At 40.4% G+C, this 23,206-nt stretch overlaps 4 protein-coding genes across 6 annotated transcripts; 2 read left to right on the forward strand and 2 right to left on the reverse strand.

Annotated features, from left to right (window-relative positions):
- Nucleotides 1-183: 183 nt before the first annotated feature.
- On the reverse strand, nt 184-3,237 carry mcat (malonyl CoA:ACP acyltransferase (mitochondrial)). The gene is made up of 5 exons (XM_040035454.1): nt 2,556-3,237; nt 1,945-2,032; nt 1,625-1,842; nt 1,353-1,490; nt 184-939 (listed from the first exon to the last, which is right to left on the reverse strand). The coding sequence occupies exons 1-5, from the start codon at nt 3,108-3,110 to the stop codon at nt 667-669; spliced, it is 1,272 nt and encodes a 423-aa protein (XP_039891388.1). The 5' UTR covers nt 3,111-3,237; the 3' UTR covers nt 184-666.
- A 2,332-nt stretch (nt 3,238-5,569) lies between these two features.
- LOC120735792 (serine/threonine-protein kinase pim-2-like) lies at nt 5,570-8,284 on the forward strand. The gene is made up of 9 exons (XM_040035457.1): nt 5,570-5,867; nt 6,258-6,494; nt 6,620-6,745; nt 6,869-6,963; nt 7,102-7,149; nt 7,234-7,452; nt 7,542-7,722; nt 7,809-7,979; nt 8,069-8,284. The coding sequence occupies exons 1-9, from the start codon at nt 5,807-5,809 to the stop codon at nt 8,158-8,160; spliced, it is 1,230 nt and encodes a 409-aa protein (XP_039891391.1). The 5' UTR covers nt 5,570-5,806; the 3' UTR covers nt 8,161-8,284.
- Nucleotides 8,285-9,356: 1,072 nt separating this feature from the next.
- On the reverse strand, nt 9,357-15,027 carry LOC120735795 (differentially expressed in FDCP 6 homolog). 3 transcript variants are annotated; one of them, XM_040035462.1, is made up of 9 exons: nt 14,865-15,027; nt 14,594-14,731; nt 14,194-14,398; nt 13,701-13,856; nt 13,425-13,532; nt 13,029-13,195; nt 12,708-12,906; nt 12,518-12,608; nt 9,357-10,430 (listed from the first exon to the last, which is right to left on the reverse strand). In XM_040035462.1, exons 3-9 carry the CDS (start codon nt 14,257-14,259, stop codon nt 10,228-10,230), a joined length of 990 nt encoding a protein of 329 aa, XP_039891396.1. In that variant the 5' UTR covers nt 14,260-14,398; nt 14,594-14,731; nt 14,865-15,027; the 3' UTR covers nt 9,357-10,227. The 3 variants fall into 3 exon arrangements, with proteins under 3 accessions (XP_039891396.1, XP_039891394.1, XP_039891397.1); XM_040035460.1 differs by having other exon boundaries at nt 14,194-14,424; XM_040035463.1 differs by lacking the exons at nt 13,701-13,856; nt 14,594-14,731; nt 14,865-15,027 and having other exon boundaries at nt 14,194-14,424.
- A 5,439-nt stretch (nt 15,028-20,466) lies between these two features.
- On the forward strand, nt 20,467-23,195 carry LOC120735793 (serine/threonine-protein kinase pim-2-like). Its single transcript, XM_040035458.1, has 9 exons — nt 20,467-20,517; nt 20,908-21,144; nt 21,270-21,395; nt 21,519-21,613; nt 21,752-21,799; nt 21,884-22,102; nt 22,192-22,372; nt 22,460-22,630; nt 22,720-23,195. Exons 1-9 carry the CDS (start codon nt 20,478-20,480, stop codon nt 22,809-22,811), a joined length of 1,209 nt encoding a protein of 402 aa, XP_039891392.1. The 5' UTR covers nt 20,467-20,477; the 3' UTR covers nt 22,812-23,195.
- Nucleotides 23,196-23,206: the final 11 nt, after the last annotated feature.

Consider the following 23,206-nt stretch of genomic DNA (forward strand, 5'->3'; position numbering starts at 1 on the left):
GACGGTGGAACAGAGGAGCACTTGTTACTGTGGCACTGGTGGCCATGGTGACCATTTTCAGTGCACTATGGACGGAGCAGAAAGCTTAAGAGGGCCACGAGCAGGTCTTCTCAGCCATGTTTGTCAAAATATGTTTGCTATCGAGTGAGAATTACTGCTGTTTTCTCTTGCTGTTTACTTTGACTTTTCCCTTTTTTTAATAACTGTTTTTATTGAGCGGTATTGAAGTTGAAAGTGAGGATGACAACCTCTTCTCTCAAAAGAGAAGAAAAAAAAAAAGTATAATGTAAAATTAGTTGGGAGTAAATTGTTTAAAGGAAATCTAGCCTTGCCTAAGGAGTTGGCCAGTTTATTGTAGCAGTGACATGTTGATTCATGTCAGAAAACATGTTGACTGGACTGTTGCTGGATTGCAGTCTTTTGTATCCAGATTTGTTTCTTACTGGTTTAAGAGGCCAAATTTTTTTCAAATGATATGTAGCATTGCTTAGTGTACAATGAAGGGAGCTGGACTTTCTGTTCAAGATTTGAAACTGCTTTTTCATGTGACGCCAAATAAACTTCTTAATGACAAAAATGTGACAACATTGTAAATTAAAAAAAGAAATTACAAAAATCTTTAATTACACACTTGTATAAAGACAAGAAGCAACCACAGGAGCTTTATCAGTCTTCATATGCGGTGACTTCCACATGGGCGTACGTTTGGTATGCCTTCCTGTTGCACTTCTGAAGCGTGGCGCCCAGCTGCCTTCCGGGTCCGACCTCGTAGGTGTGTGGGAAATGCTGTCCTTGCGTCCTCTCGTAGATCTCGTGCAGGGTCTGCTCCCATTTCACGGGTGACACCAGCTGCTTAACCAGCTGCCTGCGCACGTGGCTCTCGTTCATGTAACGTTTTCCATCTACGTTGGAGTAGACGCTGATCTCAGGACGTCGTACCTGGACGGGAAGGGGACGAATAGGAAATCGGAAATGAAACTTGTGGTTAGGAGGCTCAAAAATGATTTAAATACAATGTCAGATGAACAACACATGGACCCTGACTTTATCAGTCCCTAACATGGCCAAATCTTCTTTACAGTGTTGCTTATTTAGGCATATTTTTTTAATTAAATAAATGACACTGTGTTATATGTTGTTTTGCAGCTCATATGTGCTTGTATTTACTTAATTTTAAGACCTGATAAGGACCAGATGTAAAATCTTGGGTGTACTTTCCATTTAACTTTCCGAGTCAGACTGAATAGGATGGGTTATCTCAAAAAAATGAGGACTGGTGTAGCTTTACAGAGTAATTGAATGCATATTTCAGAAAATATGTTAATCCCTTTTGGATAAAGTGGCTGACTGACCTCCACCTGCCGGAGCACCTCTCTGAGGGGTTCAGTAGCCGATGCCATCAGCTCAGTATGGAACGCACCACTGACTGGGAGAGTTTTGGTCCGCATGAACTTTAGGCGCCGAGAGTTTTCCTGGAGGAAATCCAGAGCCTGAGAAGTCAAAGAAGACAGCAGAAATGACAAGAGCAGCTCTAACAACTTCTTTGATGGTTGAGAGAAGACAGAAAAGAGAACACAATAGATTCACGGTATATTAAAGCAGCAAGAATATATGAATGCATTACCTGCTGGTGCCCTGCAATAACCCTGCCATCTGGAAACAGGTAGTTGGCCACAGAGCACACAGGATTCTCCATCCCCAGACTCTTGCAGTGCTCTTTTGCCTGCAGACAGGCATAATTATACTGAGCCTGAGGTCTACCAATGACTGACAGCATCCCACTGGGAACCAGTTCTGAGGCCTTCTGCATAGTCTCCGCTCGCACCTTCACTGCATACAAAGCTAGAAGATGCATAAGGAGTAAATACAGAATATTAACCAAAGTTGTGATTAAAACACCTTTTACTAATGCACAAAAAACCCCCAAAAAAGAAATCTTTCTACCTTCTGCAAAGTTCATCGCCCCAGAAAAGACAAGAGCAGCAAATTCTCCGACACTGAAACCTGCAGCAGCAACACACATCTCAATGGCCTGTGTACAGCAGGAAACAAGTCAAAAAAATAAAAATGTAACAGCCTCCCGATTATGACCGATATATCATTTACGTCACTGATACATCCGTAACTGAAATTAACTCAGAACAATTTGTTTATTTTTTTAAATGGTCATTCTGAATCAGAAGATTATTTACGGTGATGTTTTTGGTGGGAGTGAAACAACAATCTACTGATAAAAACAATAAAAACAAGATGTGATAATAAGAAATAACCACTGTTGGAAGCCTTATTTACTCTATCGCCTTAATCAGGTGCAGTAATTAAAGTTGAAATGAGAAACTTTGCATTTGAAAGATGCTCTTCTACTGGGCACTCAAAATGCTTTCTTACAACAAGCATCATTCATCCACACCGTCATACATAATGTGCGCACATTTTAAATATAAATTAATATTACTGTAGCAGTATTTTTTTTTTTTTAAAGATAAAATGGCCACATTTAAGAAGGCAGGACCTGCAGTTATTGTCCTTTTTCCAGACATTTATCTGGCACTTACTTTGGGGTTTTCTTGGTTGAGTCTCTCCACAGCAGCCAGGGAGGTGACAAACACCGCCGGCTGACAGTGAACCGTTTTCTGCAGCTCGTCCTCGGGGCCCTCCAGACACAGAGACAGCAGGTCGTAACCCAGGATCTTCTGGGCTACGGTGAACATTTCTTTAACGTTGGGGTATTTCAAAAGTCCTCTGCCCATGCCCACAAACTGGCTGCCCTGACCGGGGAAGAGGAGCACGGAGCAGCCGCTGGGGTCTTTTTTGGGTCTCCGCTGAGGCGCCGCGGCTGGCTCGCTGTTCGGGGGAGAAGCGGGGGCTTCAGCTGGAGAAGGGTAATCTCCAGCTGTGGAACCGGGCTTGTTGGTGTACAGCGTCCTGCTCAGAGAGACCAGCGACCTGACCTTCCCTCTGGAAGATGCTGCCATCCTGACTGCCACTGATGCCAACATGAGCTGTTCCTCATCCAACGACGTGTCTGCAGATGAAATAAGACGCACAGCCCGCCCGGACAAACTGTAATCACCGAAAGAGTCAACTTTGCTTGAACTCAACTCTGACATCTGCTCGGCATGACACCTCACAGGGAGACGCCATGTTGTTTATACGGAGTTTATTCTCGTCTTCTTCTGGTTGACGTTCAGGCTCTTTCACGCTGCAGCGCCACCTCAGGTCAAAGTATGTCATGCTCTAATGTATCGTGTTTTTCTTTTCTGTGCTTTAATTTGTCTACAAAGTGAAAATAACCATAAGAGCTTTTAAGTATACACTGACATGCGCTTCTTAAATTTAGCTTAATTGGCTCCACAGGTAGGAAGTAAAAAAGTAAAAAAAAAAAACTTCCTTGCTGTACTTAATTTTTACTCCCTACATTTTTAAACAAATATCTGTAGTTTCCACTCCGTATATTTTCAAAACAAACTCGTTACTTTGGGTTTAACGCATTTGGGGGAAGTTAATATTTCACGTCACTGCAGGCCTTCAAACAATGAGATTTGAGCCTAAACAGTGACACATGAAAGGCAGTCACGTTTTAATCAGTAGAGGATGTCGCATAAAAAGAGATGAAAGAGCAAACCATGTACCGTAGTTTTGATTTATTTATTTTTAGCACAACACCAGAACAACCCCACGTGCCCATAATTTGCGGTACTTCAGAAAAAAAGGAGTGAACATAAAAGGGAGTAAAATGTTGTGTCAGGTAATTTCAAATGCAGCATTTCTATCACCGCAACAAACACTAACTGTGTCACAGTGTGTTGCTAGCTAAAGCTCCACGTGCTGTATTTCACAGGAAGAGAAAGAATGAGAGCTAACTTCACTCAGAGATATAGAAAGAAAGAGAAAGAAACCAGGCTGCATTTAAAGGTAAGGACTGCTTAGTGATATTTGATAAAATGTAATTGTATTTTAACAGGGACATAAAGTGCTTGTCTTACTCCCTTCTTCTAGCTCGAAATTACTTGCCAAGTGGTAAGGACCATTCATGGTCACACGGTGAAAACATTGGTGTTGACTATGAAGAGATATGGTCAGACAGGGGAGGGGCCAGTCAGATTTATCAACTCAACCTCCTTAAAGCATGGAGAGAGGCTGAAACCAATCTCTGGTGAGCCCGGTTAAGGAAAGAGATGAGTTGGTGCCTGAGATGCCAAATTCCAACATCCTCATTCCCGCCATTGAGATAACACTCTCACACAGGCCCAGAGAGCAGATGTTGCTGCATTGCAGATGTGTTATACCCCCTGCCCAGCCGAATGACTCTCAAAAAGAATATTTTGCAGAAAATCAGTGTGATCGCTTGGATCACTGGAATTATCATCTCAATATCTCTTGTCCTTCTTTCATTTCAGATGTCTTGAAAACAAGTTTTAACAAAGTCCTGGAGAAGTGCCCAATGCTGGAGGACCTCCTGCTTTACCCCTGGCTCAGATAAACTCCTCTCTGACACAAACACACACGCATACTGAATTCACATCTTGCCATACAAATGTGATACAGTAACCAACTTTCTTTCTTTCAGAAAAAAAGAAAATTGGGAGATTCAAAATTTTCCTCACAGTAATGTTTGCATCAGTCTATCAGATGAATCCCCTCCAAGTCCAATATTTACATCAGTTACAGTGATAATGCTTGGTGTCTACTTTCAGCCACCGCAGTAGAATGCCAGGAATGAATCTCATTGAAATTGTAGTTGCATTTGCTATTTCATTTAATTGTCATGGATGATACACAGACAACCCAACAGCAAACAGAGGAAAACAATGGGCTTAAATACACAGAGGGATAAATGAGGGAATAAGACACAGGATGAGAGCACAGCTGTGAGAAATCACAAACAACAAGGCCATGGGGAAGGAAAACTGAAAACACTAACATAGTCTAAGGAGCTTAGAAAGAAAACGTCTGGACCTCTTTTAAGTTCTTTTCATCCGAGAAGGTGAAACATCTTCAAGCAACTTCAAGTCCAGACGCTTTCTTTCCAAACTCCTTAGACTACGATGACCTTGATGACTGAGAACCTTCACAGACATGAAAACACTAACACAGCACACATGACTATCAAAGTAAAACAGCAAACAAGAGACTTTTACAAAGACACAGAGTTGACACAGAGACATGACTGACTGGGGAGAAATTGGGGAACATGGAAACAAGAATGACTAGACATGACACGTGGGACACAGGGGCAAGGCAAAGTAACAGAAACCTAAAGCCTAAGAATATAACACAAGAAGAAAACAATAAAGAGAACCAAAAACATACATAAGAATAATCAATGAATATAAATGAACAAACACAAAACACTGGGTCACAGACTCAGTACCATGACAGTTAAATGTACATAATAAATACTTTAAATCAGATGACAATGTAGCTGACACTGTGTTTATTAGTGTGTGGTCAACCACAAATCTTCATACTGTCATCCATAGATGAGGTCTTTATACAAATGATGAAAGATAATGAAAGAAACTGTTTAATTGATATGAAATGATTGAATTATATGAAATATTATGGCTTTGTCTGCCAATGTTTTTCTGTAAACTACTTTGAACTACTGGCAGTCAGTGAAGTCACTGAAAGGCAAGATTCTATGTTGTGTTGCCGTAGTTTCCAGAGTTTACTTATAAAGCTCACTTACAGAATTCAGTTAGAAAAGTCAAGCATTTGAAAGGTGCACATTTGAAGGAATATTAAGTCAGTATTAACTCATTACGGTTTACATTTTCGATTTTAAAAGTTCTCCGAAATTACAATGAAAAAGGAAACAAGAAAAATGACCACTCCGGCTGATAAGAAAGATTCAGGAGATCAAGGTAAGTAAAATAATAAAATAAAATCCTGGTAAAATCCAAATCCTAGAAATGTTGACACTGTGTGCATCATTTTTAGAGCAATTGAATCATATGTTTGATTGAAAATAGCTTTAATACAAGATGTCTAATCAAAGAAAGGTTACCGGTCTTTTGGTAAAATAATGTAATAAGTTTATTCTTGGACTCAACAGTAAAAACAGACCAACAAGTGTCATCAAGATCTAAGACTTAGTAAACCTAGTATCAATTCGCACTGGTCAGTTTTTTTTTATCCCAAGAATAAACTTGTGATCATTTAAGCAAAAGCAATTTCAAATTCTTTGCCATCAAACTGCTTCCAGTCCTGATGTCGGGGACTCTTTTTCACCACTGTGTTGTTGTCGTTTATAGATTGTAAGAGCAGGACTGCTAAAAGAAAGGCCAGTCCTGAAAAGAAGACCCCAATAAAAAGGAGGAGGGTCGCTGAGCAGGCTGGTCCTTCCACCAGCTCAGATGTGGTCAAAGGAGTGAAGCGCAAGGTTGTGCAAGATGAAGAGGGCACAACAAAGAAAGCAAAGAAGGCTAAACTTCTCGACCATACGAGCGGTGACAAGGAGCAAGCATCCTCCTTGTTGGACTCTGGTAAAGGTAGGCTAATTAGTTGAATAAGGGGGTAGATTAAGTGTGGTTGCTAGGTTTAAGATATTGGTGTTTAGTGTTTGTGTCTATCATCCAGTGAGCTGATGTGCTTTTGGTGTTTTCCGCATCTCCAGACTTGAACAACAAACAGGAGTGTGCAAAAAATGGCAAAAGAAAGGCCGCGGGAGACAACAGAGAGTCACCCAAGAAAAAAAAAAGGAATGTGGACCAGGACAAAAAATCAGTAGCAGACCAAAAACGTAAGTAGCAAGCAGCTTGGGTTTTATATTCAGGGGAAGGGCAGAAGGAACATTTAGGCTACAGAGGAGAGTAATTTGTGTCACAGCTGTAATAAAACAAGATTTGCTGTTTTGTCTGTTCAGGTGAATTCCAAGCCAGATATGTGGAGGAGCACCAGCTCGGAGAAGGAGGCTGCGGAGCAGTGTTTTCTGGCTACCGGATAGAAGATCGTTTTCCAGTAAGTGTTCAGATGATGGTAGTAAGACAGGCAGTAACGCAGATAATGGATAATATCGTAAACTGAGACGTCTGCTGTGTTTCCACCTTTCATTATGTCATACTGAGGAAATGCTCACCAATGCTCTGTGTCTTCTAGGTTGCCATCAAACACATTCCCAAAAATAAAGTCTACTGCAAAGTGGCGGTAAGCGTCCAACACTTGAATTAGTTTTACATTACTGGATTGAATGCGGCGTTCCTCATCATCCACTTTGTTGTAATATTTCAGGATGAAAATGGGAAGATGCTCTCGGTGGAAGTGGCCATTATGCTTAAACTTGCAGGTGAAGCAGAAGGGTCAGTGGGAATATCAGCACCTGTGTCCTTGCTGGAGTGGTTCGACCTTGGCAAAGAGCTGATCCTGGTGCTGGAGAGACCTGTCCCTGCTGTGGACCTGCAAAAATACAAAGCAGAAAATGGAAGAACTTTACCAGAGGACAAGGCCAAGGTAGGTTGACTGGGAGAGCCTTAGACTGTACAGCATTCAATCAAGGCAGAAAAGCATTAACTCATTATTGTGTTTTTCATCTTTTCCAGGTCATTCTGAAGCAACTAGTTGATGCTGTAAAGGAACTTGAGGATAAACACATCTTTCATCGGGACATCAAGGGAGAAAACATTCTGATTGAGACCGGCTCAGATGTGCCTCGAGTTCGCATCATTGACTTTGGACTGAGCTGCTTTGTTAAACGGCGATCTCTGTATCGCATCTTCTATGGTAACATATTCTGCTCCTGCTTTTCACAGATGTAACAATTTGTGTCTTTTGTTTTAGAAGAAATTGTAATTGTGTCTATTTGTTAGGCACTCCTCTTCACACCCCTCCCGAGTGGTACAGGAGGAGCTGCTACAGGTGTGGACCCACCACGGTGTGGCAAATGGGAGTGGTGTTGTATGAAGCGCTTCATGCACGGGACTTTAGTACCGAGAGGTTCCTCACAAAGAAACTGAGCATCAAAAAGCGTCTGTCCACAGGTAAGAAAACTTCACACTTCCAGATTCACTGATGCCTTGGATCACTAGAACTATCATCTTCATCTTTTTGATCTTTTCTTTCTTTCAAGATTGCCGGAATTTCTTGGAGGCATGTTTAACTACAGCCCCGGAGAAGCGCCCAACACTGGAGGAGCTCCAGCTTCACCCCTGGCTAAGATAACACACACACACACACAAACACACAATTCACACCTTATCATGCAAGTGTGATACGTTGTAGTAACTTCCTTTCTTTTTTCTGTTGGACAGGAATAGATAGAGTGGGTCGATCTTAAAAAATAAATTTAAAAAAATGTAGCTTTTTTGGAGTTCCTGTAACCCCCCCAGCCATCCCAGGAAAGGGGATCTCTCTTTGAATGGGCTTTCCCGAGGTTTCTTCCCATCGATCTGGCCCCCTGGGGAGTTTTTCCTCGTCTTCATAGAGAGCTTGGGCTGGGTCAGGAGCTCCATCAAAACTGTCTTTATTTGATGACTTTAATGTCATCAAATAAAGATGTGTTTTACTTAAAGTAAAATTTGATCAAAATAAAACTTGTTTAATTCATCTTTGCTGAGGATTCTCCTTCATTACTATTTTGTTTTGTTTTGTTTTTTTCACCCATGGTGCATTTTGACAAATAAGAAAACTGAATCAGGTTAAAGTGTGCACAAAGACAGTCACACTGCAAATGCTCTGAAGACTTGCATCTGTTGCTCTAACCCCCAACTAGTTTAGACAGATTTCCTGGTTCTACCAGAGGTTTTTTCCTTCAAGAAGGGAGTTTTTCCTTCCCACTGTTGCTGAGTGTTTGCTCATAGTGGGTTGTAAAAGCATAAAAGTTAATAAGAGGCATTCATAGCAGAGTTATCACAGAGGGAACTATATAGCTTAAATGTACAATTTCTACAGGACGAATTATAACTTCATTATGTATAAAAGCTCCTGTGGATAATTACTCCTATTTGTAACTTTACACAAGAGAAAGTTTGCTGTCACACTATTTATAACAGGTTGGGTTTTGTCCTCTGAGTTGAGCCTTTGGTTGCAGTTTATTGAAGAATTTCCTCTAAAGTAGCTGTTGATAAAGATTTAAAGTCCTGTTTATATACAGAAATATGCTTTAGTTCATGTTTTTTTACATGTCTGCCTCAGTGGATCAGTAGAAGATCTGGCACAGGAAACTAGATGATGAAAAAAGGGTACGAATACACATATATATCTATATTGATACAGATATATATACACACACACACAGGTTGCAACGTAGTATTTTCATTTTTTCTTAGCATTTCTTTAACGTCTTGGTGCAAAAGAATACCTGCATTTGTGTGTAAAGAAATGTTACATATATACTAAAAACAGTTGGAAAAAAGAACTACAAATTTGGAAAGGAATTTATTCATGTTCTTACTCATGGATGGAGTACATGGTTTAAAAAACACTGAGGAAACAGATATGAGGCGGCTGTATCAACATAAAAACATTAATACAGTTAAAAATGAATAAAAAGTTGCACGCTTAAACTTATTTCTCTACAGTTTGTACAATTAATCCATGTAACAATAGGTTCTCTCTTAATATAGTAGTTATTAAAATATCTTTACATAAAAATACATTTTTAAGTACTCTCCGGTGGAAGTCTGTTGTGGCTTATGTTTCTAAATGACACAACCATAAAGCAGCCCACAGAATATACAAATATGTCTTTGATAAGTGAATGTTGGCTCCCACAATGGCCTGTTAAGTTATTGCAAAAATAATTTACTGCATAATATGTCAGATCAGAACATGTTATAAGCACAAAACTGAAGGGGAAACAATAAAAACAAAAATGAAAAAACAAATACTAAATTAAGTTAAAGGATATTTCTTACTATACTATATAATTGTATAATGTTGCGTTTGATTGCAAATGAAAACCCACCAAGAAAAAAAGAAAGAAAGAAAAAGAGAGAATAGAGTTTAATTTATTCAAAACATATTCTTTTCTTTTATTTAAGCTGTAGCGAGATTCAAATGGACAAAAGAGAAAGAAAAATATTACAGATTTGTTTTATTAATCATGAATAAACTTTATTATACACAACTCTAAATTTCAGTTGGTCTTAGTCAGATGTGTTTTTAATGAAATCCTGCAACACTGTGCTCGCTGCCATCACTTTATATCTTAGTGTGCAATTCAAATATATACTTATTACAATATTTTTCCCCCTTAACTCTCAACTCACGTTTTTAAAATGTCTGTGATCATATTTGTCCGTTGACTTCTGTCTGGGCCTGGAACGATTCATCAGACAGGTTGGCAGCCTCCAACTGATGCTCCAGACTTTCATCATCGCCTCTATTCTGATCAACTCTTATCTTAAACTTAGTGATGAACTCATTACTGGCCAGCGCGTCCTCCTTTTTAGGGCATGTGGGCTTTGATAACAGCCGGCTTTCCAGTCGCTCTGCAAAGAAAATTCACAAAACATTTCTTATTTGGTAAGCTTGTTAACAAATTTTAGTTCAGTTTTGCTGAAAGTTATAGCATGCATCAGGTAAGAAGCAATTGGTTTTTAAAAAGCATATACATTCCCCAAAACATTTTTATTATGTGCATTTTGGAGAATAAAAGATTGTACACAATTTCCCTTTTTAAAGTAAAAAGATTATTAAGTCTAATTCTTACTTATTCAGTAGATTAAAGTATTGAAACATCATTATTCATAAAATATGCACATTACAAAATTAAAGTTATTCAAAAATTACTCAAGTACTTACTCCAATACTCACATTATTCAAGTAAATGTAATTTTTGCCAATGTAATGTCACATAAAATCTTAATCTGAATAAGGGATTTGAACCCCACTGTCACGGCCAGGGGATCAGCAGGCCGCTGACTAGTAGTGTTCTCTCTCTTGCTCTCTCTCTCTCTCTCTCTCTCGCCAGGGCGGAACTCATGGTGGGTTCACGCCCTCGGCCCACGCCCCTCTGAAGAGGAAACACCTGGGCCTCATCAGTGCAGCCAGCATTTAAGCCAGGGAGTGGCTTCTACTCATCGCTGGATCGTTGTGTGTGACTCGCGTCAGTGCAGCCCGGCTATGAGCAAGTTCTCTTTTGCTTCCCTGTGCAAAACCTCTAACGTGTGTTTCCTTCTGTACATAGATCCCCTGGACCCGACTCTGCATTCCCCGAGTGGATTCCCTTTTTGTGTGAGTGTTTGGAGAGAGAGTCAGAAGAGGAGCAAGTGTCTTTTCCCTACCTGGATTTCGCCGGAGCCTTTTCCCTGTCACCGCTTTGTATATAGCACTATTCCCTGCACTGTTTGTATATACACCTGGTGGAACTGTAATAAATACTGACTGTGCCTCTGAGTCCTGCGTGTGAGTCCTCAAGCGAACCGTGACACCCACACAGATGAGAGCTTAGCAGTGAAGCTCTCTCTTAAAATTTGAGATTAAGATTTTGGATTAAGCATTTCCTTTTAGAAAAGTCTTCAATGAGCAGGAAGCTCCAGTACTGAAAAAAGAAGCCAACATCATCAAACGTGCTAAAAGTAAGTAAGTCCCCGTAGACTCCTATGATCAAAACACATACAGTATAAAAGTTATAGGTTACAGATCTGAAAAGTAAAACAAATGTCAAAGTGCAAAAAGACTTATGGTCCCATAGAAGTCTATTCCATTTGCCTGGAATTAGGTGAACACCTTTGTGACAAATTTAATGGCTCAGTCATTTGTTTCATGTCATATTTAATAAAAGACTGACATGGTGGCATGTTGAATTGTCCATTTTGCACATATTTGGTCATTCTAAGCGTCAGAAGGGGAAAGATCATTCTGGGAATGCCTACTGGCGAAGGATGTGTGACTGACAAGTCCAGTGTGTGAAGTTTAACTACAGTCTAAGGAGCTTGGAAAGAAAAGCATCTGGACTTCTTTAAGTTTCTTGAAGATGTTTCACCTCTCATCTGAGAAGCTTCTTCAGTTCAGAATTTCTTCAGAGAACTGAAGAAGCTTCTTGAATGAGAGGTGAAACGCTCTTCAAGAAGCTTAAAGAAGTCCAGATGCTTTTCTTTCCAAGCTCCTTAGACTACGATGACCTGAACGACTGAGAACCTTAACAGACAGTTCTTCCCTTCATTCATCATGCCTGATTTCAAAACACCAAGATGGCAGTCGTGAAAACACTCATCTTGAGTCTTCATGGGACTACGGTGAGATCAGTTATGCCTCTTATGATGCTGTCCCAGACTTCAAAGCAGTATAAAACATGTTTGCAGCCTGTAACAACTGTGCATGCGGTTATTTTTCCTTTTAAGATTTCCGTGTTTAAATCATAATAAGATTTAGTTTTAATTTTAATTAACTTGAGGTGAGTCAGATTCTTTCATTCAAGTCACTGAATGAATCTCTTGACATGTTTGGGGGTAGGTGCCTTTTGTAGCAGTTTAATGCAATTATCCGACAGATTATATGGTCTACACTGTTATTAACTATACTAACACTCTGTTCCAGAAGTCTGTGCTGCAAAGAGGCAAAGTGAATACCGCACCTGCAGGAGTAATGGGGGTCATCAGTCGGTTCAGCTGGATGTTCCAGTGCCGTACATGTTGACTGGCATTCCTCAGCCTCTCCTGAACCTCCTGGAAATAAAAATCATGCAGGCATCCTCATCAGTGTTGTTTTAGAAGAGCACTAAATAAGATGCTGCTCACAAAGCCAGTCAAAACAAACTTGCTCACCTCCAGACGCTGGTGGCTTCTTTGGCGAGATGCCTGCAGATCCTGGAGCTCCTGAGAGGCAGAGTTGAGGGCTGAGGGGGTGTCCTCATCGGGACTGCCATCTGACAGCTCCTGTATGGGGCTGAGGTTTTGCATTGTACGTTGCTGCTCCTGGAGGAGCTGGAAATGTTTCCTCTTTTCATCTTCAGCCTGCAGCAACCTGAAGGAGGGGAAAAAGGGAAGAAGCAACTGAAAATGTTAATACTTCTCATGGATATCTCAGATCTCCATCACAAATAAAATAATAAAGGGCCATAATAAGAGTTAGAAATCCATTGTTACCGCTCAAGCTCCAGTCTGGCCCTCTCCTCCTCCAGCCGAGCCTGGATCTCCATATTAAGGGCAACTTCCAGCTGCTGCTGTGTCAGCTCCAGCTCCCTGATCCTCTTCTTCTGTTGTTCAGCCTCCTTTTCCTTCACCTGCATCTCAGCCTGCATGCTGTCTTTTATCTATGCACACACACACAGCTACATAAACAGATGCACCAACAGAGCGGTATAAACTGACCTATTCCTGAATCACCTTTTCCTGGACTGTCATAACCATTTTTCCAAATCATTAAAGACTAGTTGTGAATTTTATAATGACAGTCAACATTTTGCTGCAGTTCTCAAAGATCAAAGTCAAGGAGAAAAGACTCTGTACATAATTGGTGTCAAGTGGAAAACTTTTTTTTACCATCTCAGCCTCTTTCAGCTGTCTTTCCAGTTCCATCTGCACCTCCCTCTGCTTCCTCCGCTCTCTCTCCTCTGCCTCCCTTCGGCGAGTTTCCAGTTCCCGTGCATGCTGTGAAACAGATGAAAGTGCCATTGTTTGGTTTGTGTTTTCACCTCTATCCAGCAGGTGACACTAGGCCATCAGCTTCGAGGTTCAACGTATTGTGCTTTCAGCGGTGCTCTTCTTGATAACTTGATTGAAGTAAGTGGGTATTTGAGTTCATGTTGCTTTCCTTACAGCTGTAAGTAATCTGCTCATTCCGCTTTTGATCTTTGGCACCAACAAGTGATTTTTTCCCAGAGAAGTGCTGCTCACAGGAGATTTCCTCCATTTCAGACCATTTTCTATAAACCGGTTAGATGGTTGTACAGTTTCTGAAATACTCAGACAAGCCTGTCCGACACAAACAACAATGCATGTTCAAAGTCATTTAAATCTCCTTTGACCTTCAGCAGGTCGTCTTATTAACGTATACATGCCTAAATGCACTGAGCTGCTGCCATGTGATAGGCTGATTAGGTATTTGACCTAATGAGCAGCTCAACAGGTGTATCTAACAAAAATGTGGCCAGTGAGTGTACATGGTACTTTTTAAATGGAGAAAATGAACTGCACTGGCAGCTGCCCAGTGCCACTATGAATTAGTTAAATAATCACTACCATGGATAGTTTGGTGCATGATGTAATTAAATAAATATTACAAAAAAAGATTCTTATAGCCCTCACTTACCTTGATAATGTTTTCAATCTCTAAGTCCTGTTTGTCTTTCTCTTTTTCTGTCTTTCTCCGTCTCATGGATAGTCAAGTCATCAGATTGGCTGCCCCTGCTGCTGCAGCTGCTGCGGGCGCTCCGGCTGCGTTCCCGCTGACTGTTTTCCCGCTGGATCCGTCTCTTCAGTTTGAGTTCATGGTGAAGGGAAGACTTTCCCTCACTCTGAAGACGGAGGGCAGTTTGAATGGCTGAATACCAGATGTAAAATCTTGGGTGTACTTTCCATTTAACTTTCCGAGTCAGACTGAATAGGATGGGTTATCTTAAAAAAATGAGGACTGGTGTAGCTTTACAGAGTAATTGAATGCATGTTTCAGAAAATATGTTAATCCCTTTTGGATAAAGTGGCTGACTGACCTCCACCTGCCGGAGCACCTCTCCGAGGGGTTCAGTAGCCGATGCCATCAGCTCAGTATGGAACGCACCACTGACTGGGAGAGTTTTGGTCCGCATGAACTTTAGGCGCCGAGAGTTTTCCTGGAGGAAATCCAGAGCCTGAGAAGTCAAAGAAGACAGCAGAATGACAAGAGCAGCTCTAACAACTTCTTTGATGGTTGAGAGAAGACAGAAAAGAGAACACAATAGATTCACGGTATATTAAAGCAGCAAGAATATATGAATGCATTACCTGCTGGTGCCCTGCAATAACCCTGCCATCTGGAAACAGCTAGTTGGCCACAGAGCACACAGGATTCTCCATCCCCAGACTCTTGCAGTGCTCTTTTGCCTGCAGACTAGGGCTGCCACAAACGATTATTTTGATAGTCTACTAGTCACCGATTATTTTTGCGATTAGTCGACTAATCAGATCATCATCCATTGGACCTAAAACGTTCAGCTTATTGCACCAGCAGCATCTGCTCTTATATAACTATCATTAGCTTACAGCTTTAAGTGTTTAAGGTATGTGCTAACTAAAAATAAAGACAAGATGATAGTTTATTAAATTTTAATGAAATTTGCAGATTGTTTCGGTGAAGTTTAATAAACTCCTTGCTATCTAAAATATAACAGGACACCGGAGAATATTCTAGAGCATCTCACATGTCTGATAATCAGCTGTCTGCTTGACATTTATTCAGCCATGTAAAAACTATAACTTTAATCTCAGCCAAACCGATTTACTCAGGAACAAATAAAATACTAAAATAAGCCAAACAATAACATTTTTAAGTTATCTAAGCGACTTATATACCATGTTTAACCTGAGCAGCGAAAGACAGCGGTGTGTTTGAAAATGATCTGCCGGGAGTCCGGTGTTCTCATGGCTCTAGTAAGCCTTGCCCCCGGCTAGCTATCGAGCTAGTGGGTAACAGACATCTCTGAAAACATCGGAGCGCTTTTGAAAATATGTGGTGTCTTGATAAACTGAGCAGATATTTGAGGTTTACACAGCTACATTCTCGCCTGAAAATATGTTAAACGTTTATTTTGTGACCCAGAAAGAATAATAAGAGTAATATTAAAACTAACTAGCTGCCGCCATTGTTGGAAACTGAGCTGGGCCACGCTATGAATTCTGGGACACCGCTTCTTCTTCTTCTTCTTCTTCTTCGGGGTTTAACGGCAGCTGGCATCCTTGTATATGCAGTGCTGCCATCTTCTGTTTCAGTCCATTATTACACTCTTAAATCCTACTACTTATTCCTGCGTCTTTTGTGATCTTACAAAGCTTCAAACGAAGCCTCGACTATTAAATTAGTCATCGACGATTTTGATAGTCGACGTAATCGTGACTAGTCGACTAATCGTGGCAGCCCTACTGCAGACAGGCATAATTATACTGAGCCTGAGGTCTACCAATGACTGACAGCATCCCACTGGGAACCAGTTCTGAGGCCTTCTGCATAGTCTCCGCTCGCACCTTCACTGCATACAAAGCTAGAAGATGCATAAGGAGTAAATACAGAATATTAACCAAAGTTGTGATTAAAACACCTTTTACAAATGCACAAAAAACCCCCAAAAAAGAAATCTTTCTACCTTCTGCAAAGTTCATCGCCCCAGAAAAGACAAGAGCAGCAAATTCTCCGACACTGAAACCTGCAGCAGCGACACACATCTCAATGGCCTGTGTACAGCAGGAAACAAGTCAAAAAAATAAAAATAAAAATGTAACAGCCTCCCGATTATGACCGATATATCATTTACGTCACTGATACATCCGTAACTGAAATTAACTCAGAACAATTTGTTTATTTTTTTAAATGGTCATTCTGAATCAGAAGATTATTTATGAAAGATGCTCTCTACTGGGCACTCAAAATGCTTTCTTACAACAAGCATCATTCATCCACACCTTCATACATAATGTGCGCACATTTTAAATATAAATTAATATTACTGTAGCAGTATTTTATTTTATTTTTTTAAAAAGATAAAATGGCCACATTTAAGAAGGCAGGACCTGCAGTTATTGTCCATTTCTTTAACGTTGGGGTATTTCAAAAGTCCTCTGCCCATGCCCACAAACTGGCTGCCCTGACCGGGGAAGAGGAGCACGGAGCAGCCGCTGGGGTTTTTTTTTGGGTCTCCGCTGAGGGCGCCGCGGCTGGCTCGCTGTTCGGGGGGAGAAGCGGGAACTTCAGCCGGAGGGTAATCTCCAGCCGTGGAACCGGGCTTGTTGGTGGACAGCGTCCTGCTCAGAGGGACCAGCGACCTGACCTTCCCTCTGGAAGATGCTGCCATCCTGACTGCCACTGATGCCAACATGAGCTGTTCCTCATCCAACGACGTGTCTGCGGATGAAATAAGACGCACAGCCCGCCCGGACAAACTGTAATCACTGAAAGAGTCAACTTTGCTTGAACTTTGTTTTTTAAACTTTATTTATCACATTTTAGACATACAGTCAAGTAAAACAGGAATCACATAAAAGATGACATTGTGGTAGTACAATGAGGAACAGAGAGAGTGACAAGGACAGTGAGACAAAAGTGAGTAAAAAAAATAAAATAAATTAAGGGGAACATAAATAAACAAAAGTTTGCAAGAGCCAAAATCAAGTTAGCAGTTTCAATCGATTATAGATGTTAACAGTCTTGAGAGCCTTAGTGTTTTTTTGATGAGGAGATTGTCCTTATATATTGTGCAAGTTTCCATTTTTAATACAAGAAGTTCAGGCTTTCTGCCGAGGACTTTGCTTTTGTGTATATGAAATTTTGCCAAAAATAAAACCAAATTTATAAAGAAGAAAGCATCATTGTCCTTGTCTTTAAAATTATAATAGCCAAAGATAACATCCTTATAGTATAGTTGAAGATTAGGGAGAACAGAGTCAGTAATAAACTTGTGGAAATCCTTCCAGAATTTACATGTAAATTTACATGACCAAAACAGATGAGAAACTGTTTCAGGTTGCTCTTGACAGAAGGTACAATTTACATTTATTTCAGCCATAAATTTGGACAAATATTGTTTGGTAGGCTAAAACTAATGAATCAACTTAAAGGAAATCTCTTTAATTTTGTTTGTTAAGAAAAACCTTTGTGGTAAAGTCCAAACTTTTTTCCATTCACTTTGCTTGAACTCAACTCTGACATCTGCTCGGCATGACACCTCACAGGGAGACGCCATGTTGTTTATATGGAGTTTATTCTCGTCTTCTTCCGGTTGACATTCAGGCTCTTTCACGCTGCAGCGCCACCTCCGGTCAAAGTATGTCATGCGCTAATGTATCGTGTTTTTCTTTTCTGTGCTTTAATTTGTCTACAAAGTGAAAATAACCATAAGAGCTTTTAAGTATACACAGACATGCGCTTCTTAAATTTAGCTTAATTGGCTCCAGAGGTAGGAAGTAAAAAAGTAAAAAAAAACTTCCTTGCTGTACTTAATTTTTACTCCCTACATTTTTAAACAAATATCTGTAGTTTCCACTCCGTATATTTTCAAAACAAACTCGTTACTTTGGGTTTAACGCATTTGGGGGAAGTTAATATTTCACGTCACTGCAGACCTTCAAACAATGAGATTTGAGCCTAAACAGTGAAAGGCAGTCGCGTTTTAATCAGTAGAGGATGTCGCATAAAAAGAGATGAAAGAGCAAACCATGTACCGTAGTTTTGATTTATTTATTTTTAGCACAACACCAGAACAACCCCACGTGCCCATAATTTGCGGTACTTCAGAAAAAAGGAGTGAACATAAAAGGGAGTAAAATGTTGTGTCAGGTAATTTCAAATGCAGCATTTCTATCACCGCAACAAACACTAACTGTGTCACAGTGTGTTGCTAGCTAAAGCTCCACTTGCTGTATTTCACAGGAAGAGAAAGAAATGAGAGCTAACTTCACTCAGAGATATAGAAAGAAAGAGAAAGAAACCAGGCTGTATTTAAAGGTAAGGACTGCTTAGTGATATTTGATAAAATGTAATTGTATTTTAACAGGGACATAAAGTGCTTGTCTTACTCCCTTCTTCTAGCTCGAAATTACTTGCCAAGTGGTAAGGACCGTTCATGGTCACACGGTGAGAACATTGGTGTTGACTATGAAGAGATATGGTCAGACAGGGGAGGGGCCAGTCAGATTTATCAACTCAACCTCCTTAAAGCATGGAGAGAGGCTGAAACCAATCTCTGGTGGTTTAAGGAAAGAGATGAGTTGGTGCCTGAGATGCCAAATTCCAACATCCTCATTCCGCCATTGAGATAACACTCTCACACAGGCCCAGAGAGCAGATGTTGCTGCATCGCAGATGTGTTATACCCCCTGCCCAGCCGAATGACTCTCAAAAAGAAAATTTTGCAGAAAAATCAGTGTGATCGCTTGGATCACTGGAATTATCATCTCGATATCTCTTGTCCTTCTTTCATTTCAGATGTCTTGAAAACAAGTTTTAACAAAGTCCTGGAGAAGTGCCCCAATGCTGGAGGACCTCCTGCTTTACCCCTGGCTCAGATAAACTCCTCTCTGACACAAACACACACGCATACTGAATTCACATCTTGCCATACAAATGTGATACAGTAACCAACTTTCTTTCTTTCAGAAAAAAAAGAAAATTGGGAGATTCAAAATTTTCCTCACAGTAATGTTTGCATCAGTCTATCAGATGAATCCCCTCCAAGTCCAATATTTACAATCAGTTACAGTGATAATGCTTGGTGTCTACTTTCAGCCACCGCAGTAGAATGCCAGGAATGAATCTCATTGAAATTGTAGTTGCATTTGCTATTTAATTTAATTGTCATGGATGATACACAGACAACCCAACAGCAAACAGAGGAAAACAATGGGCTTAAATACACAGAGGGATAAATGAGGGAATAAGACACAGGATGAGAGCACAGCTGTGAGAAATCACAAACAACAAGGCCATGGGGAAGGAAAACTGAAAACACTAACATAGTCTAAGGAGCTTAGAAAGAAAACGTCTGGACCTCTTTTAAGTTCTTTTCATCCGAGAAGGTGAAACATCTTCAAGCAACTTCAAGTCCAGACGCTTTCTTTCCAAACTCCTTAGACTACGATGACCTTGATGACTGAGAACCTTCACAGACATGAAAACACTAACACAGCACACATGACTATCAAAGTAAAACAGCAAACAAGAGACTTTTACAAAGACACAGAGTTGACACAGAGACATGACTGACTGGGGAGAAATTGGGGAACATGGAAACAAGAATGACTAGACATGACACGTGGGACACAGGGGCAAGGCAAAGTAACAGAAACCTAAAGCCTAAGAATATAACACAAGAAAAAAACAATAAAGAGAACCAAAAACATACATAAGAATAATCAATGAATATAAATGAACAAACACAAAACACTGGGTCACAGACTCAGTACCATGACAGTTAAATGTACATAATAAATACTTTAAATCAGATGACAATGTAGCTGACACTGTGTTTATTAGTGTGTGGTCAACCACAAATCTTCATACTGTCATCCATAGATGAGGTCTTTATACAAATGATGAAAGATAATGAAAGAAACTGTTTAATTGATATGAAATGATTGAATTATATGAAATATTATGGCTTTGTCTGCCAGTGTTTTTCTGTAAACTACTTTGAACTACTGGCAGTCAGTGAAGTCACTGAAAGGCAAGATTCTATGTTGTGTTGCCGTAGTTTCCAGAGTTTACTTATAAAGCTCACTTACAGAATTCAGTTAGAAAAGTCAAGCATTTGAAAGGTGCACATTTGAAGGAATAAGTCAGTATAACTCATTACGGTTTACATTTTCGATTTTAAAGTTCTCCAAAATTACAATGAAAAGGAAACAAGAAAAATGACCACTCCGGCCGATAAGAAAGATTCAGGAGATCAAGGTAAGTAAAATAATAAAATAAAATCCTGGTAAAATCCAAATCCTAGAAATGTTGACACTGTGTGCATCATTTTTAGAGCAATTGAATCATATGTTTGATTGAAAATAGCTTTAATACAAGATGTCTAATCAAAGAAAGGTTACCGGTCTTTTGGTAAAATAATGTAATAAGTTTATTCTTGGACTCAACAGTAAAAACAGACCAACAAGTGTCATCAAGATCTAAGACTTAGTAAACCTAGTATCAATTCGCACTGGTCAGTTTTTTTTTATCCCAAGAATAAACTTGTGATCATTTAAGCAAAAGCAATTTCAAATTCTTTGCCATCAAACTGCTTCCAGTCCTGATGTCGGGGACTCTTTTTCACCACTGTGTTGTTGTCGTTTATAGATTGTAAGAGCAGGACTGCTAAAAGAAAGGCCAGTCCTGAAAAGAAGACCCCAATAAAAAGGAGGAGGGTCGCTGAGCAGGCTGGTCCTTCCACCAGCTCAGATGTGGTCAAAGGAGTGAAGCGCAAGGTTGTGCAAGATGAAGAGGGCACAACAAAGAAAGCAAAGAAGGCTAAACTTCTCGACCATACGAGCGGTGACAAGGAGCAAGCATCCTCCTTGTTGGACTCTGGTAAAGGTAGGCTAATTAGTTGAATAAGGGGGTAGATTAAGTGTGGTTGCTAGGTTTAAGATATTGGTGTTTAGTGTTTGTGTCTATCATCCAGTGAGCTGATGTGCTTTTGGTGTTTTCCACATCTCCAGACTTGAACAACAAACAGGAGTGCGCAAAAAATGGCAAAAGAAAGGCCGCGGGAGACAACAGAGAGTCACCCAAGAAAAAAAAAAGGAATGTGGACCAGGACAAAAAATCAGTAGCAGACCAAAAACGTAAGTAGCAAGCAGCTTGGGTTTTATATTCAGGGGAAGGGCAGAAGGAACATTTAGGCTACAGAGGAGAGTAATTTGTGTCACAGCTGTAATAAAACAAGATTTGCTGTTTTGTCTGTTCAGGTGAATTCCAAGCCAGATATGTGGAGGAGCACCAGCTCGGAGAAGGAGGCTGCGGAGCAGTGTTTTCTGGCTACCGGATAGAAGATCGTTTTCCAGTAAGTGTTCAGATGATGGTAGTAAGACAGGCAGTAACGCAGATAATGGATAATATCGTAAACTGAGACGTCTGCTGTGTTTCCACCTTTCATTATGTCATACTGAGGAAATGCTCACCAATGCTCTGTGTCTTCTAGGTTGCCATCAAACACATTCCCAAAAATAAAGTCTACTGCAAAGTGGCGGTAAGCGTCCAACACTTGAATTAGTTTTACATTACTGGATTGAATGCGGCGTTCCTCATCATCCACTTTGTTGTAATATTTCAGGATGAAAATGGGAAGATGCTCTCGGTGGAAGTGGCCATTATGCTTAAACTTGCAGGTGAAGCAGAAGGGTCAGTGGGAATATCAGCACCTGTGTCCTTGCTGGAGTGGTTCGACCTTGGCAAAGAGCTGATCCTGGTGCTGGAGAGACCTGTCCCTGCTGTGGACCTGCAAAAATACAAAGCAGAAAATGGAAGAACTTTACCAGAGGACAAGGCCAAGGTAGGTTGACTGGGAGAGCCTTAGACTGTACAGAATTCAATCAAGGCAGAAAAGCATTAACTCATTATTGTGTTTTTCATCTTTTCCAGGTCATTCTGAAGCAACTAGTTGATGCTGTAAAGGAACTTGAGGATAAACACATCTTTCATCGGGACATCAAGGGAGAAAACATTCTGATTGAGACCGGCTCAGATGTGCCTCGAGTTCGCATCATTGACTTTGGACTGAGCTGCTTTGTTAAACAGCGATCTCTGTATCGCATCTTCTATGGTAACATATTCTGCTCCTGCTTTTCACAGATGTAACAATTTGTGTCTTTTGTTTTAGAAGAAATTGTCAATTGTGTCTATTTGTTAGGCACTCCTCTTCACACCCCTCCCGAGTGGTACAGGAGGAGCTGCTACAGGTGTGGACCCACCACGGTGTGGCAAATGGGAGTGGTGTTGTATGAAGCGCTTCATGCACGGGACTTTAGTACCGAGAGGTTCCTCACAAAGAAACTGAGCATCAAAAAGCGTCTGTCCACAGGTAAGAAAACTTCACACTTCCAGATTCACTGATGCCTTGGATCACTAGAACTATCATCTTCATCTTTTTGATCTTTTCTTTCTTTCAAGATTGCCGGAATTTCTTGGAGGCATGTTTAACTACAGTCCCGGAGAAGCGCCCAACACTGGAGGAGCTCCAGCTTCACCCCTGGATAAGATAACACACACACACACACACACACACAATTCACACCTTATCATGCAAGTGTGATACGTTGTAGTAACTTCCTTTCTTTTTTCTGTTGGACAGGAATAGATAGAATGGGTCCATCTTAAAAAATAAATAAAATTTTTTTTAGCTTTTTTGGAGTTCCTGTAACCCCCCCAGCCATCCCAGGAAAGGGGATCTCTCTTTGAATGGGCTTTCCCGAGGTTTCTTCCCATCGATCTGGCCCCCTGGGGAGTTTTTCCTCGTCTTCATAGAGAGCTTGGGCTGGGTCAGGAGCTCCATCAAAACTGTCTTTATTTGATGACATTAAAGTCATCAAATAAAGATGTGTTTTACTTAAAGTAAAATTTGATCAAAATAAAACTTGTTTAATTCATCTTTGCTGAG

This window comes from Simochromis diagramma, unplaced genomic scaffold (genome assembly GCF_900408965.1).
Source record: "Simochromis diagramma unplaced genomic scaffold, fSimDia1.1 OVJJ01000816.1, whole genome shotgun sequence".
Lineage (NCBI taxonomy): Eukaryota > Metazoa > Chordata > Actinopteri > Cichliformes > Cichlidae > Simochromis > Simochromis diagramma.